General features: G+C 38.1%; 1 protein-coding gene across 1 annotated transcript; it reads left to right on the top strand.

Moving 5' to 3' along the window:
* Positions 1 to 1,706: 1,706 nt before the first annotated feature.
* SAXO2 (stabilizer of axonemal microtubules 2) lies at positions 1,707 to 10,374 on the top strand. The gene is made up of 4 exons (XM_036736562.1): positions 1,707 to 1,870; positions 4,750 to 4,911; positions 6,366 to 6,568; positions 9,431 to 10,374. Exons 1-4 carry the CDS (start codon positions 1,707 to 1,709, stop codon positions 10,372 to 10,374), a joined length of 1,473 nt encoding a protein of 490 aa, XP_036592457.1.
* The last annotated feature ends 6,513 nt before the right edge of the window (positions 10,375 to 16,887 follow it).

The following is a 16,887-nucleotide window of genomic DNA, read 5'->3' as shown; positions in this document are numbered from 1 at the left end:
AGACTAATTCTACTACATAATTTCCAAGTAAGCATGAAAACAAGGTATAAAGGATCAGTAGTCCAAGTGACATAATTAACTGATAAGCTTACAGTATGAACTATGGCTATAAAATGTCCACAGAGGTAGTAAAATCCACTTGAGAAGGAGAAAAAGGGAAGAGCACAGACCCGAGTCAAAGGTACTATGTTCTAATCACAGCTGGGGTGTTTACTACCCATATGACTCTTGGTAAGTTACTTAACTTTCTTGGGTTTCAAGCTCCTTCATCTAGAAAATCAGAAGGTTGGACTGGAAGGCCTTAAAGGGGTCCCCTTCCAAGTCTAGAACTAGGATCCTGTGACTTCCTATAACTAAGAAGAAAAGAAAATGCCAAAGGTAACCAGTTATTTCCAAAAGTGAATCAGTTAGATTCTCAAAGAAAACCTGTTACTAATGTGGGCAGATAAGGTTCTTGAAATGGCAATATGTCCTAATTTACAATGTGCCACCACTATCACATTTAGGCCAGCTCAGGTACACTAAGGTCAAGAGACAACAGAAAAGTACTTTCTACTTTGCAGTATAATTGAGCTTGTGATCACAGCCTGCCACAACCTTAAAGAACTATTTGGGGGGACGAGGAGGGAGGGGTACAGATGTAAGAGTTATAGCTCTGTTGGGAATACTAGACACTAGGACCACAGTTTCTTGAATTTGCTCAGACATATGATCCTATTGATTATATTCCAGGGAGGCATGATGAATTTAATTTAGTCAGTAGTCAATAAACATTTATTAAGAGCCTATTATGTGCCAAGCACTGCTCTAAGTGCTGGGGATACAAAAAGAGGCAAAACAGTGCCTGCCCCCAAGGAGCTCCTAGTCTAAGGGGGAGACAATAAGCAAGCTAACATGTATGACCAAGGTATATACAGGATAAATAGAAAATAATCAACAGAGAAAAGGCACTAGAATTAAAAGGGGGTGGGTGTGTGTGACATGGTCAGACCTGCTTTTTAGGAAGATTAATTTGATACCTGAGTAGAAGATGGATTGGATGGAAAAGAAGAGACTTCCCCCCAGGTCCCCCCCTCACCCCACTGCAGCTATTCCATATGCCAGGTCTAAGGTGATGAAGGCTCAGAGGAGAGCAGGGGATGTAAGAAAGATGTTATGAGGGCAGAAACAGTAGCACTTGACCACTAATTAGTTTGGAGGCAGGGTTGGTGAAAGCGGGGGAAGAGTGTCCTGAAATACTGCTGAGTAAAAGGAGAGATCGTGAGCACTTTATAAACAATTCCCTGAGGAACAACTGGCCCATTTCTGAGTACATGACCCAAGATAGGGCAGTAATGCAAAGAAAGCCAATATTACATTGTCAAAGGTGGATAGGTTGGATTTGATTGAAAGAAAGGCTGGAGATTAATTAGGGGGCTATGAATATAGTCAAAGTAGGTACCGCTAGGCCAAATAATGTGAGAAATTAGAGAATTATTAGAATTAAATTAGAAAAATAATTATTAAATTAAATTAGAAAAATTAGAATAAGAGAAGTTTCTATAGTGTCTGAAGTAGATAAAAAATGTTAGAATCTCTTATCATAAGCAATATTAAGCTGAAAACTTTGTGGGAATTAAGGACAAATTTGGTTCATTCTCCTATGAAAAGGACTTGAAAAAGTTTTCAAGAAAAATCTAAAGTGGTTAATGTAAATTATGAATAATATGGATGCTGTGTCCCTAAAATACTGGTGCCTGGCAATGTACCTCAAGCCACAGATAGGGCTCTTAGCTAAAGGAGTGCCTCATGATTTCAGAAACAACTATACTGAGAGCACACCCAGTGATGCTCATCCACACTATGTTCAGGAGTTAATTTTGGAGCAGATGTAGACTGTTTGCCCTACTGTGGTACAAGAGAGGTTTTCTGAGATCCTTATGCTATCACAAAGTCATAGGATGAGGTTTCCCAATAGCCTAGAAATCTCGAGTGCTCAAACTTACAGCTCTTTGGAACTTTTCTGCCTGCCTGTCCTAGCATGGTATAAGTCTGAAGCTCCACTTGGCATGTCCAGTGCAGTTACAGGGACCCAAGAGACAATTTTTTGTCTAGACCACTGCTAGATGGCACAGGAGAAAGAGTGCTAGAACAGGAATCAGGAAGACCTGAGTTCAAATCCAGCTTCAGACACTTTGCTATGTAACCCTGAACAAGTCACTTAATGTCTATCTGCCTCAGTTTCCTCATCTGTAAAATGGGGATGATAACACCTACCTCTCAGGATTGTTGTGAGGATAAAAGAAGATATTTGTAAAGCATTTTGCAAACCCCAAAGCACATGTTCCTTAGGTGTCTGACTCTCTACTTATAATATCTATGCATCTCTGCTCTTCCTGCTGATGCTGGGTTTATTTACCGGAGAGTGTGTCCCAGCTTTATGAAGGAATTTTTTTTGTTACTTGTATTATAATGCCATTTAAGTAAATATCTTCACTTTGAGCTAGTAGTGTCTTCTGGCTGATTACTGAAAGCTAAACAGATCAGCGAGGGACTTGCGAGCTACAGCTTTAAGGGTGCAGATCCACACAAACTACCTTAAACCTAGGGTGGCTCTGCTCCTTGGCAAAGGTGTCAGACTCCCAGCCTGCTGTACCAAGTGCCCTGGAAAACTTCTGAGTAGGGCCCAAACCAGATTAAAATGTAATCGAGAAATGTTTAATGAAATAAATAAATATGTAATACAACCTAGATAATGTTAATTTGTGGTTTTCTAAATCCATAGTCAGCCTTCTGGGATCTGTTTCTATTTGACTTTGACACCACTGCTCCAGGGCATCAATCCTGTGAGTTGGGGTACCTCCAAGTGCTACATAAATATGTTAAATCTTTATGTCATCTGAGAATTACAGTTTCTCAGAATGAAAGGGGACCTCAGAATTATGTAGTCTAATAAGAAATACCCATTCTGGGCGTTATAACATGTTCTGCTTTTTAGATGAACATAGAATTAGAGAAGTTATTATTATGTTTCTTCATTGTGCAGAAAAAGGCAGAGAATGTCCAGAGAATACAGAGTGATTAGAAAATATCTTTCCAATAGAGAAAACACTTTGCATCTGTTAAGTGACATAGATATTATTCAGAGAAAACTACTGTAGAACAAGATTATGATATTGTTTATACTCCAGGTTGTGGACCCATTTACACTCCAATGATGATTATTTTCCCATCTGGGGGACTATCAGGGATTCAGAATTATGCCATTAAGACATGACACATCTAACAGAGTTCTTTCATGATTGTTCCCAGAAAATTGAAATTACTCTGTGCAAAGAACCTAGAACTAAAACACAGAACACATATTATAAGCTAAATTCACAAGCTGGGGGAATGTTGCCAGCTACCCTAAATCAATATCATCCCCATACTCCAAAGTCAGCCCTCCAGGGATCTACAGCCAGATTCACCCACAGTCTGCCAGGGAACCACAGCCAAAAGCACCTACAAACCATTTACACTAACAGTGCTTCTCTACAGACTTTTAACTCTCCAATCAATCTCTTCTCATCACAGTCTCCCACTAATGTTCATTGATATGCTTATGGCTGCACAACTGATCTCCATGTCCTTAATATTTCCAACATATTCCCAAAAACCCAAGGGCACTCCTATATCTCACTATTCCCTTATGTTCTGGGGGTGCAGAGAGACAACCGTGAATAGCTTATAATCCCTTTCGCCTTCAACACACTCATCTTTCAAGTCTGAATTCCCCAGGGTCTAACACAAAACATAATGAATTGATTTGGCTACACACACTATAGATATTGGTTAATTTAGGAGAAATCATGGAGCATAAGAGAGCAGGGGAATAATTAATTCAGCATGTTAACTAAGTGCTTCCCCAATGAAGGGAACAATGCTAAGCACTGGGACAGGTAAAACATTTATGTCATAATATCCCAAGCTTTGCAGCTGGAAGGTGCCTCAGATAACTGTCTTCAAACATTCGAAGGGCTGCCATTATGGAAGATGGAACTCTACTTGATCCCAACAGGCAGAACTAGGAGTAAAGGGTGGAACTTAAAAGAGGAAAATGTTGGGCTTCGTATAAGGAGAAATTCTCTTTCTGAAAACATTAGCTCCCTGAGGGCAAGGGCAGTTTCATTTCTTTCCTTCTATCCCTATCACATTGCCCTGAACATAGCAGGCACTTAAACTTGTATTGAATTCAATTAGCGATTAAGAACTATCCCAAACTAGAATGCATTACTTTGAGAGGTCCTCAAGCAAAAGCCCTTTGTTGAAGGGGCATATTGTAGAGTGGATTCTGGTTTAGGTATGGACTGGATAAGCAGCTATTCTAGTTCTGAGATCCTGCGAGTCTATAAATCAGATAGTCTCTTAAAGAGCATAAGTATCTTGTTTCAAGGTATCCGCCTTTCCCTGTGTGGCACTTAATCTGTGTTTTCTTGACTTTATTCTAGTTCTGGCAGGGGTCAAGATTTCAGACCTACACCCCAGGTTTTTCTTTCATTGTGTAGGTAATCCAAGGCCAGCTTGGCATGTCAGATTGGTCCTTGAGAAAAGTCTCACACATAACATAAACAAAGAAGAAAATAAAGCTGCTCTCAAGTGAAGATCCCTAAGTATGTTGGGGATTTCTGGGTAAAAGTATCATGAAATACAGTACAGTGATTTCAGGATATGCAAAACATTTTTGAAAGTTGAAACCACATTTCAGTTCATTTATTTGTGTTTACGCAGGCTCCATCGCTGTCCTCGGAGGCCTACAAGGATTTACGAAGAATTAGATTTGAGTTGCCCCATGACTGAATATTCAGAAAAATATACCAGCTTTGAAAATGTTATTCCTCCACAAAATATTAACTCTTTGAAGCATAAACATCGAGCCGATGGTGGCAGAACGTAAGAAATAACAACATTTAAGTAGATAGTCCACGTTGCATTTTATATGCAATGGGGGTAAAGCTATTTCTGGCCTTTAAAAATGTTTTATTGATGTGTTTTATTTTTTATGACATCATTGTCCCTTCCTGATGACTCTTCCCACCCGATAGAACTTTCTCTTACAACAAACAAGTTCTGCTGAGTAAAGCAAATCAATGCATTGACCATGTTTGAAAATGTATAGTTTATTCTACACCTATTATCCACCATCCTTTTGCTAAGTGTCCCGAGGCATGCTTCATTTTCGTGTTGTCTTGGTCACAGGTAGTCACCATTGGTCATAATTAGACAATACTCTGATAAGAGTTCTAATGTGTTTATCTTTTACAGTCTTGTGGTCATATGTCAATTGTTCTGACTCTGCACACCTTGCTTTGCATCAGATCATATAAGTCTCCCTAGGTTCCTTTGAATTCTTCATGTTCATTACTTCTTGCATTACATTATAATCCACATTTTGGTCAGTTATCCCTCCAAATCAATGGACTCCATACTTGCCTTCTATGTTTTTGCTGTTACAGTATTTTTTCTATATACAGGACTTTTCCTTCAGTCTTTGACCTTCTTGGGGTATATGCCTAGTAGAGGCATCACTCAGGCAAAAGGCTATGTGTAGTTTAGTGACTTTATAAATATTATTCCAAACTATTTTCCATGGGCTAATTGATAGCTCCACCAACAGCACCTATTCCCCTTCTTCCCACACTCTGCCCTGATACTACACCAGGCCAAAATTTACTGCCTGCTGCAGTTAGGATCAGTTTGAGGGAGCTGGGGATTGAAACAAAAATGCAAGAATTATGCTATCTGTGCCCCATCTTCTCTCATAGTTGGGGAGGATTGGAACCCTTTATTACTCTGGAGTAGGCTTAAGTCTACAACTCATTACTCGACTCTTTGTTATCTCTTGCCCTGTCTTTGTGAGAGTAAGTTAACTGATGTCCCTCTTAGCACAAGTACTTAAGGACAGAAGCAAGATGTGAATCCAGGACATTTGACTCTAAAGATAGTATACTTTCCATGGTACCATATATCTCTCAAAAACACCACTAACTTGGTAGATGTTGAATTTTCTTTATCCCCTCCAGGAGTTAACATATTTCTAAAGTTCAGAGGAAGTCTGCTCTGAACAGATAGGACTTAGTTGTTCATTTTCAACTCTGAGGGACATCAAGTAGCAAGAAAGACAGTGGAAATGATTGTGGGGCCACTACTCATGATCTTTGAGAGATTGTGGAGACAAGGAAAAGGTGCTATACATGGTACAAGTGTTACCTCTAACTCTGAACTTCTTATAAGTAGTGCTTGGTTTCATGTTCCATGTTTCAAATGCCAAACACCCTCAGCACCCATATTTCATGAAGTGAAAAATACATATCCTTTATGGAATGTCCCATGTTATGTTATTTCAGGTCTGAATTCCTTCCCTGTGACACATTTCAAGAAATGGTTCATGCACCAGAAGAATACAAGACAAAAATGGTGGACACTGATATGACAACCACCTATAAGCAGGATTTTAATTTTTACCCATTACAACCTGCTGAAACAATGAGGCCTCTGGACAGACACCTTATTAAAAAAGAAAAGCTGGATACTCTTCCTACCTATAAAGGTAATAGCACACATTTTTCAAAGGCATAACATGTAACCAGCACTTACTTTTAGTGTCATGTTATAGTGATTTTTTAGATACTTTCCATAAACTTTGTTGGGTCAAATATGAGCTTCTCAAATGCCTTTGAAAGGAAATATATATGGAGATATAAACACACATGCATATATACATATATGTGTATGCATATATCTACACATATAAACATCCACATATATCCTGTAACCAAGATTATGCACATACACATAGGGGTGTGTGTGCATACATGTGTGTATATATGTAACAGATATATGTAATATATATGTAACACACACATATATGATTTTTTTTGGTGAGGCAGTCAGGGTTAAGTAACTTGCCTATGGTCACACAACTAATATATGTGTCAAATGTGTGAGGCCAGATCTGAATCCAGGTCCTTCTGACTTCAGGGCCAGTACTCTATCCACTATGCCACCTAGCTACCCCCATATATATGCTTTCAAAGACATTTTGGCAGCTCATCTTTATATAGGAGGGGAGTGACCTAGTCATATCTGCACCTTAGAAAGAAAAGTTGCTTTGGCAGCTGTGTGGTGGATGGATTTGAGAGAGGGGAGAATGCAAGTAGGAAGGCCAGTTTGGATGCTATTATGAAGATGGTGCCTAAGGGGTAAAGTGAAGGAGAAAGATACTAGAAATGTTGTAGAAGGCCTTGAATCCCAGATTTTATTTGAGAGACAAGAGAATCATTGAGCAAAAACATAACATGAATTCATCTGTATATGAAGAAAATAAGCCAGGTGAAAAATGGTTAGAGCAGAGAAGGGAAGAAGATACAGTAGCCCAGGAAAATAGTAATGAGGGCTTGTACTAGGGTCTACGAGAAGGAGGAGTTAGAGAAACAGATGGAGAAGGAGCAGTTAGAGAAATAAGCAGAAAAAACTGATCTACATATCTAGGCTTCATCTGCCGTTTGAGCCCCAGACCCACATCTCCAAGTGACTTCTGGACATCTCTGTTCGCTGATTGCACAAAGTTTAGGAGCAAAGGAGATCTGGGTAAGGTAGAAAGTTCAAGGGGAGGTGTTTTTGTTTTGTTTTGTTTTGTTCTGTTCTGTTTTTTTAGGACTGGGGAAACCTGAGTGTGTTTGTAGGCAGATATAAGGGAGCCAATGGAGAAGGAGTCAGGCATGATTGGATGAGTCAATGTCTTGGAGGAGGCAGGAAGGCTGAGATCAAGGGCAGAGACAGAGTAAGCTAGATTGCTTCTTTCTCTGAGACAGGAGGGAAGGAGATAGAAATGAGTGACCATGTGGAAAAGTTCTGAGAAAGATAGTTGAGAGAGTTTCCATTTCATTTTAAATCTCAGGGAAGTAGGGGCTAGGTCATCTGATCTGGCACATTTAGGTGCCTAAGGAGAGAGAAGAGGTTTGTAATAGTTGTGACAAAGGGGAAATGAGACAGGGAATCAATGGGTAGAAAATTGGGATAAATTTTATCCTAATTGTACCATATTTCATACTAGTCAGTGATTTTTAGTCACATTCCCCCATTCACCTTCTTACCTCCCCCTTCTCCTTTCAGGCAAAGATATTAAACTGTGAGTGGTTAAAAATGCGAGTGAATGCAAAATCATTTTACATGGGTAGAGATCTAGAAGTAGAAATGGCTTACTTAGTGTTAAATCGGCCATTTGTTATTTCTTATTAACATTATAATTATATATGTATATATTTAGAAAGAAAATATGATACATATTTATCAAAACATCAAGATCCCATCTAGATATCTTCTATTACTAAAACCCCTTTACTGATACATAGTACTATAGCTTCTCATGGGGCATTTTCAGGATTGAATACTAATACTAACTCATTTATACAGCTCTTTACAAAATACTTTCCTTACGACCCGCTTGTGAGGTAGCAGGTAGTACAATAATCAGTAACCTGGATTTATTGTTAAGGAAACTGAGGAGCTCAGAGAGAGTCAGTGAATCATGACCCAGGGAAACACAGAGAGCATGTGGAAGGATCTGGGACTCAAACCTGGCTCTTCTGATTTCAAGCAGAAAGCTTTCCCCCTCCCCTGCACCATTGCAATGCCTAACATTTTGTCGTAATTTTTCTCTTTGTTGAATTTTCTAGGACCTATATAAATAACATCAATGTTGAGTTTTCATGATGCCATGTATAGTTAGATCCTCTTCCTCCTCCTCCTCCTCCTCCTCCTCCTCCTCCTCCTCCTCCTTCTTCTTCTTCTTCTTCTTCTTCTTCTTCTTCTTCTCTCTCTCTCTCTCTCAAACACACATACATTTATTTTCTTTGACACATTTGATAGAAAGCAAAGATTTTGGATTCAATTTCTTAAAGGTGAGGTTCCCTTCAAGTTCCCTGCCTTCCTGTTCCATAGGCAGGCTTGTTCTTAATGTGAATCCCAATTCCAGATCTATTGTTTGAAGAAACTATTAATTTCTAGACACAGTGGATAATAATTAATCACCCAACAAATATTTTCTCGGTACCTACTATATTTAAAGCTAGGCATTATGGAGAATACAAATATGTACAATAATATTTCCATTACCCATAAGGAGTTTATTATCAAGGGAAGACAAGACATGCATGTATACATGTGAAAAGTCAAATAATAAAAGAAAAAGATTTAGTTCAATAAGCTAAGTGATATCACAAGACAATTTGTGATTAGTTGCCAAATGAATAAATGCTACAGGGAACAGGAGCTAGAAGTTGTTTAGATTTCTAAAGATAGGAGGATTATTGGCAGTGACAGAAAGGAGTAATATTAATAGAATAATTATTTAAGAATCAATAAGTCTTTGAATTTTCATTTTATGCTTAAAGACTTTCTTATCTTAAAGATGATTTCAGACCTTGGAATACTGAGAAAAGTGAACTTGCTAAACATCTGCCTACTGAGAAATCTACATTTCAGGATGACTTAAGTCCTCAAAAGCTTCGTCCTGGGTCAAACTTTAAACCTGTGAACCTACTCTCTCATTCTGCTATTCCCTTTAATGCTATTACAAGCCATCGCTCATCATATGTGCCTCACCAGCTAGAACCCAAATTTATAAGACCAAAAGAAGTTTACAAGCCAAACAAGGAACCTTTTGATGATTTAACAACCCACCGCCATGCCTACAAAGGCCTTTTTGGAGAACCTGCAAAGATTTGTAGACCATCAATCACCAAGGTGACAAAAAATGCTCCATTTAGGGAAGACACGGAATTCCGGGATAAATTTCAGTCATGGGAAGTTCCATTGCCCAAGGTTCGAAAGTTAACAGAGTATGTCCCCTCAGCAGGTCACATGGAGCAAAGTAGCAAAATCCATCAAGATTATATTTCAACTCACATGACCACAGGAGCTCCCAAAAAGCAAATTTATTCACGTATCACTAAGTTTCCTTTTCAAGCAAGAAGCACCACAAAGGATGATTTCAAACTATGGGACAAACCATGTCATCTAGGAATGATTAAGCCCAGCAATCAGATTCCCAATCCATCTGGGAAGTTTGAAGGCTTGACCACTTTTAGATCTCATTATATACCACATGAGTTAATTCCAACACTGAGTTTCAAACCTGTCCCCATTGTCTGTCACAGCTCTGAACCATTTGATGACACAACAATGTACTCTACACAGTATACAGCAAAGATACAAGAGACATGTCCAGCTAGCTATACTTCCCCTCCAGGATATACATTTGAAAATACCAATTCCCATGGTCACAAATTATTCCGCAAGGATATTCCTTCAGGAAAGGACTTTTCCCCATTAACTGATAAGGTTTCCAAATAAATGGATTTTGTGAGAAACCAGATTTCCTAGGCTGATAGATCTATGAGAATCAGTACATTTTAATTAGGTGATAAAGAGAAAAATCTTAGTGGAAGATTGATCTTATGAAGGATTCATAGGAAAATGTTCGAACTGGATTTTTTTTTAACCTAAGGAAATTTGAAGATCTACTAAGAGAGATCAATATGTCTGCTGATATAATCACTTCAACAGGTCTATGATCAAACCAGTATGGACATTCCTTCCACCAAAGCACATCACAACCCCTCCATGCCTCAAGAGACAGTTCTTCGTAAGTTGCTATGTTCAAAAAAATCATCAGTAAATTACCACCCCTCTGTTTATGAGCATTTTTGAACTTAGCCAGGCTGATACTTAGAAGACAGACAGATCATTGACAGGCTTGTACTCATAGACTTTCCAGCGTGGTGACACCTGCCAAAGCCTGTGTTTTGCTGGCATAGCCTCCAAGAACCCAAGATCACCTCCTTGACATCAAGAGGCATTAAGAGTAGGGTACAAAAAGAGCCTAATGCAATCAACATTGACATTTTTAGCCCATTTTTCTTGACAATGCATTTGTAACAATTTTACTATGTGTATTCCCAATGTAACTTATTATTCCTAACATACAGTTTGACAACTGGTCCTCATTCTGTGATCCTATATAATTATGACATTTTTATGTGTAAATGATGTAGTCAGGTGTCCAGCTGTTCAGTCATTAATGTCACTCTGCTTATGAAATATAGTAATTCAGCAAACAGTAAATGAAACCCAGATCAAATTTGGCATATAAAGTATGATTCTTAATATAAATTATGCTTGTGGAGACTCTAGCAGTCATGGTCATTCCTATGCTTGTGCTAATTTATTGAGTATTTTTAGATTTTTTTTTCAAATACAGGCATATTCCACATAATTTTGACCCAACCAATATCATGTTGCAATAATAACAACTTACATTTTATATACAGCAGATGCTTAATGCTTATCGAATGACTATGTACAGTGCTTTACAATGTACAAAGTATTTTATAACAATCCTGTTAATTATATAGTATGACATTATTATTATCCCTATTTTACAGATAAAGAAACCAAGGTGCAGAGAGGTTACAGCTACTGAACTCTCTCACCTTTGTATCTTTGCTCAGGCTGTTCCTTAGGCCTGAAATGACCTCCTTTCCCATGTTTGCCTTTTGAACTAACTACCTTTGCATCCCCCCCACAAAATGCCACATCATCCAAGAAATTTATGCTGATTGAACAAATCTGGCAATAACTTTCCCTTCTCAACGTTCCCATAATACTGTTGTGCGGTCCTCTCATGCATTATGGGCCATCTGGGTTGAAGTCCTTATCTTCCTATTAGACTGTAATTTTCATGGGCTTAAGAATTATTTTTTATCTATACTTTTACCTCCCCTGGCATCTAGCACAATACCCTGCACCCAACAGGTGCTAAATAAACGTTCCTTTTATTGAATATTGGAGCCAGAGGAACAAGCCCAAGTCCACCGATTCTAAAACTGGTGCTCTTACCATTCTATTGCCTCTCATGTTGACAGTATAACCACATGCCACCTTACCATCCCAAATATCTAATCTGTGCCAAAATCAAACTAGCCTCTGCCTTGGATGGCTCCTGCTCTCCCTCCCTTGCTCAGGAAGCTCAGCCCACTCTACGCCAGCAGCTTAGACTCCACTTAGTTCTCTTTCTATGGAACTAACTACCCCCAGTTTTTGTTTTTACGGGGAAAGGGTGAATAAGTGACATTAAGGCATAGTGTATTTGAATACCAAAGAATCTTGAATACAGCTTCTGAAATACTGTAGTGTTCATTTTTACCAGAGCACCATATAATTTCTTTCCAGAGTAATTAATGAAAACTAACATAACCTAAGGCATAGAATCTGCTGGGGCCACAAGAGAAGTGCTTAATTAATGATTCACTCTCTTTACTAGGGCAGAATGAAGTAGGGCATAATGGACAAGCATTTAATTGTAGTCCCACATCTAATGCATAGGAGTCCTATGCCTCTGGACAAGTCATTTAACATATTGGAGTCTTTGTTTCTTTATATATAAAATAGAGAAACTATTACCAGCCCTGACTACCTCACCAGGTTTTTTTAAGGACCAAGTGAAAAAAATGGATGTGAAATGCTACAATTGTATTTCAAGGATCTCTCTTCCACAGCAGATCGGAGCCCCTATAAACAAGAGTAAGCAGTCTTCAGGAGCAGCAATGGGCAAACAAATGCCTTAACTGGTGGCCAGCCTATTGGTGGTCAGCCTTTCCTAGATTACTTAATCTGACTTCTAGGTGACGGGCATACAAAAGACAATCCCTGCCTTCAAGGAGCTTACAATCTAACGAGGTCTCATCTACTCCGTGATGAAACTGTGGAGCACCTCTGTGGAGGAGAAACGTGTAAGGCATTAAATTGCACCATCTCTATTCCACATTCGTTCAGTTCAATTTAACAAATGCTCAACAAGTACTCCACAGGTCCAAACTTTAAAGAGATCTGTTAATGTATTGTTGGTGGGGATACAAAGATAAATTTTATATAGACCCTGCTTTCAAGCTGCTTACAATCTCATAAGAGAAAATCACAATTATTTGTGTGATTTGGGACAATATATTTAGTCTCCCTGGGTTGTTAAATCATAGGCCTAGAGATAGAAGGGACTTCTAAGTGGCTCAGTGGATATGGTGCCAGGCCTGGAATCAGGAAGACTCATCTTCCTAAACTCAAATCCTGCCTCAGACACATACTATCTGTGTGACTCTGTGCAAGTCACTTAACCATATTTGCCTCAGTTTCCTCATCTGTACAATGAGCTGGAGAAGAAATATCAAGTATCTCTGTCAAAAAACAAACAAACCACAAAAAAACCCAAATGGAGTCATGAAGAGTGGACTGAACAATAATAGGGATATCTAGTTAGTCCAACTTCTTTATTTTATAGATGATGAAACTGAGGCCGAAGGAGGTTAAGTGGTAAATCATACAGATGGTGGAATTTGTATCTAGGTCCTCAGACTCCAAACCAGTGTTCTTCCCATGGCACCTCACCTCTTCCACAAAGGCCCTTGTTTCCTGCAAAAGGTCTTTTGTTACCTGTACAATGAAGAGTTTGGGCTAGTAGCAGATCTCTAAAATCCCAGTTCTAAATGTATGATTCTGTGAATTGTGAAACAAAGGGGTGTGAGACAGATGCAAGGGGAAAGTCCAGGAAAAGGACTGAGAAATGTACTGAGGGAGAGATTACTTTGACTTGGGTTGAGGGAGGTGTTCCTTCATGTTTTCTTATCTTTAAGACAGGGGTTGATAATGCTGTCTGCTTTATACTTTTAAAGTACATCACAAAGATTGTAGAGCAATGGTCCAAGTTTTCCTTGATTTCCTAAACAGGACACTTCTGAGCATAGTGTGAGAGAATGCTTTTGCCTTCCTGAAATTCAAAAGTTCCTTAAGAAAAGTATTTCACAGGGAGTATAGGAGACTAAGCAGTGAAAAAAGTCCGCATGATACTGTTTGCTGAAGAGAAAGTGAAGCATGATGAATTGAGGCATTGAAAGTGTATAGGACTTGGAACCAAGGGGAGAACTGAGTTAGTATCTTGCCTCTTAACTCCAACTAGCTGTGTGACCATGTGTGAGAGTCTCTGTGCCTCATATAACTATAAAAATGAGGATAATAGCTGTCACACTTAGCACACAGAGTTATTATAAAGCTCAAATGAAAAAAATGTTGCAAGGTTACCCTGTAAATCTTAATGGCTGGTATAGAACTGTCAGTTGTTATGGTTATGATTATTATGAAAAATTATAAAAGATGTATCAACAAAGACTTAATTGCTCAAAGTCTTCAGGGTTCTTGGGGAGATGGAGTTAGGTATGTTCTGGTTGGACTGGTGGGAGTTCCCAGGTTCCCCCATAAGTAACAACAGTAGCCAGATGTAATGTAAAGTTGTAATGACAGACTCAGTCATAAAATCTAGGATTATGCCTGTACATCATTTTCCTCCCACTCTCTGCCTCCTCCAGTTTAGCAATAAAATATATGCTAAAAAAGGAAAAGAAAAGGATTCTGGTAGTAAATAGAGTAGCAAGAAATTGGTAGTAGATATTTCCATAATTTCCTACAGAAATATAAAAGTTACTGAAAATATTTTTTGAGTAAATATGTTTAATATGGAGTGAATTTTAGCCTCCTTTTATTGTATCTAGATTAAATCTATATTAAATGTGTATCACTTGAGGCTTAGAATGAACCAGTCACATAATTTTTGGATTGAAAACTTGCTATTAAATTATTGTGATTAATTTTACTAACACGAATTTAAATTTGTATACATGATTGTAAAATTATAAATGGTACTTAAAACTTTATCTCTATGTAGTATCACATGATCAAAGAATAACAAAGGACTTAGACTTCCATCTTTCCCTAAAAAATAAGGCTCATTTTTGGGGGAAATGATGTCGAGTAGCTGACTCTATATTGGAGGTGAGTAGCCTTTTCTCTTTTCTATATGAATTCTGACTATGTGAGTCAGAAAGAACTGAAAAACCTCTAGTTATTTTTCCCATTTTGAGGTTTGAATATGTCTTTGGTAATCTGGTCATGCCTCTCTTTTTGAATGTTTCGCATGACCTATTTAACAGCTCAGAGAACAGAAGAGAGACCAAGTCTTTTTATCAAGGTTCCTACAACTTCACTTTTATCAATATGGTTTCATTAATGTCTCTATTTGGTGTACACAGACTGTTTTAATCTCGCATATCGGAAAATCATGGAAAAAGATCAAATGAGAAGATGGACTGCCATCTGTACTGAAAGAAGGAATACCCAGCATGGATGAGATCAGAGATGCACTGATATATATGTTGGTGTTAATTTCATAAAATTATATTTCTAGTGCTCCGGGACGCATTTTAACAAAGCAGGAGGGGAATGAAGAATAATACTCAAATTGGATAATAGGATTATCCTTAACATAACAGATGGTCCTAGTAGTTTTAAAAAAGCACTCCTGGAAGTAATGTCTGTGAAACATTATGTAAAATGCCACAGAAATGAAACCATATATCACTGTCCAGCAACTGGGGAATCAGGACAAATGGGTTCTCGTCCAGCTAACTCTTCCATTGACTTTTGGTGTTATGGTAGACAGATCACTTTGCCTTTTTGAGTCTTACTTCCATTACCTGTAAAATAAAAAGGTTGGACTAGATAATTTCTAAGATCTCTTTTTGCTTAACATTCCATGGATCAAGAGTATTTCTCTCCATCATTAACAGACCTTATAAAATGGTAAGATAGTGTTTTTGCAGTTATGGCCTGGATTATCATTGATGAAGTATATGCATTTTTGGAAGCCTACTTAAACTATAGTATTATCTTTCCATGTTCAGTATACAATTGGGAATAGGCTTTAGATTCAAAATCAAAGCCTTCCCCAAATAAGTGACAACAGGTTTTATGTGCAGCAGTCCTTTAATACGTAGTTATAATAGAGCCATAATGTACCTAGTTACAAAGAAAGACATCACAATAATTGAGCCATTCCCAGAGCATGGCAAATGTGGTCATTACTCTGACCCTAGGCACTGGAGTATTTCTCAACAGACAACAAATGTAATTAGCCAGGGGAAGATGGCTCCCCTAGTTTGGACAAAAGGTATCCTGAGGCTTACATACATGTATAGATATAGACATAACTCTGTGTGTGTGTGAGTGTGTGTGTAAGTGTAACTTTCCTCATCTTCCATCTTGTCAAGGCCCCTCCTTCCTTCCACATGTCCTACCCTCAACCCAGGTTGTATGGTATCTGTAACTTCTTTTTGCCACTTCCCAATTGCATTGGATATTCATTTTAATACCATTTCACCTGTATTAAAGATGCTTTGGATGGATGGGAGAGATAGAGAGTTGGAGGCACACATTATGATTTGCTCTGAGACTGCCCTTCCCTCCCCCCAGAGGGTCTGGGGCGTTGAACACCACAGGGATGGCCTGGATATTCCCATACAGAGAGGCCACAAGAGAAGCCACAAAAAGAAATGCTTTCCATAAATGATGGTGCAGCTGAATAACCAAAGTCAATTTTATTTCTGAATTACTGAAGCGGTTTTTATGAAAGATATATAGTGAACACTTCTTGTTACTGTAACAGTAGTCAATACACTACACAGGCATGTCATTTTGATGGTAATAAACACAACTTCCTTATTGCAAGAATATACTTAACCCAACCCAAAGGGTATGATAGAAAACAAGAAATGCTTAATGTTAACTCTTAAAGTTTAAATACAAATATGAAGTAATTTAATATGAATTCTTGGTAATAAGAAAAATATATGTTCCATAATCTTTATTACACACTGTACAAAACAAAATATTGCACTTTAAGAATCATACAATAAATATATACAAAAGTTATCTTACAAATGTTCTTTGTCCTTTTTAATTTAAAAACCTGTTTCAACAGTCAAG

The sequence above is a fragment of the Trichosurus vulpecula genome, chromosome 8 (assembly GCF_011100635.1).
Source record: "Trichosurus vulpecula isolate mTriVul1 chromosome 8, mTriVul1.pri, whole genome shotgun sequence".
Taxonomy (NCBI): Eukaryota; Metazoa; Chordata; class Mammalia; order Diprotodontia; family Phalangeridae; genus Trichosurus; species Trichosurus vulpecula.
Note: the sequence above shows the minus strand (reverse complement) of the source record. Positions and strands in the feature narration are given on the sequence as shown.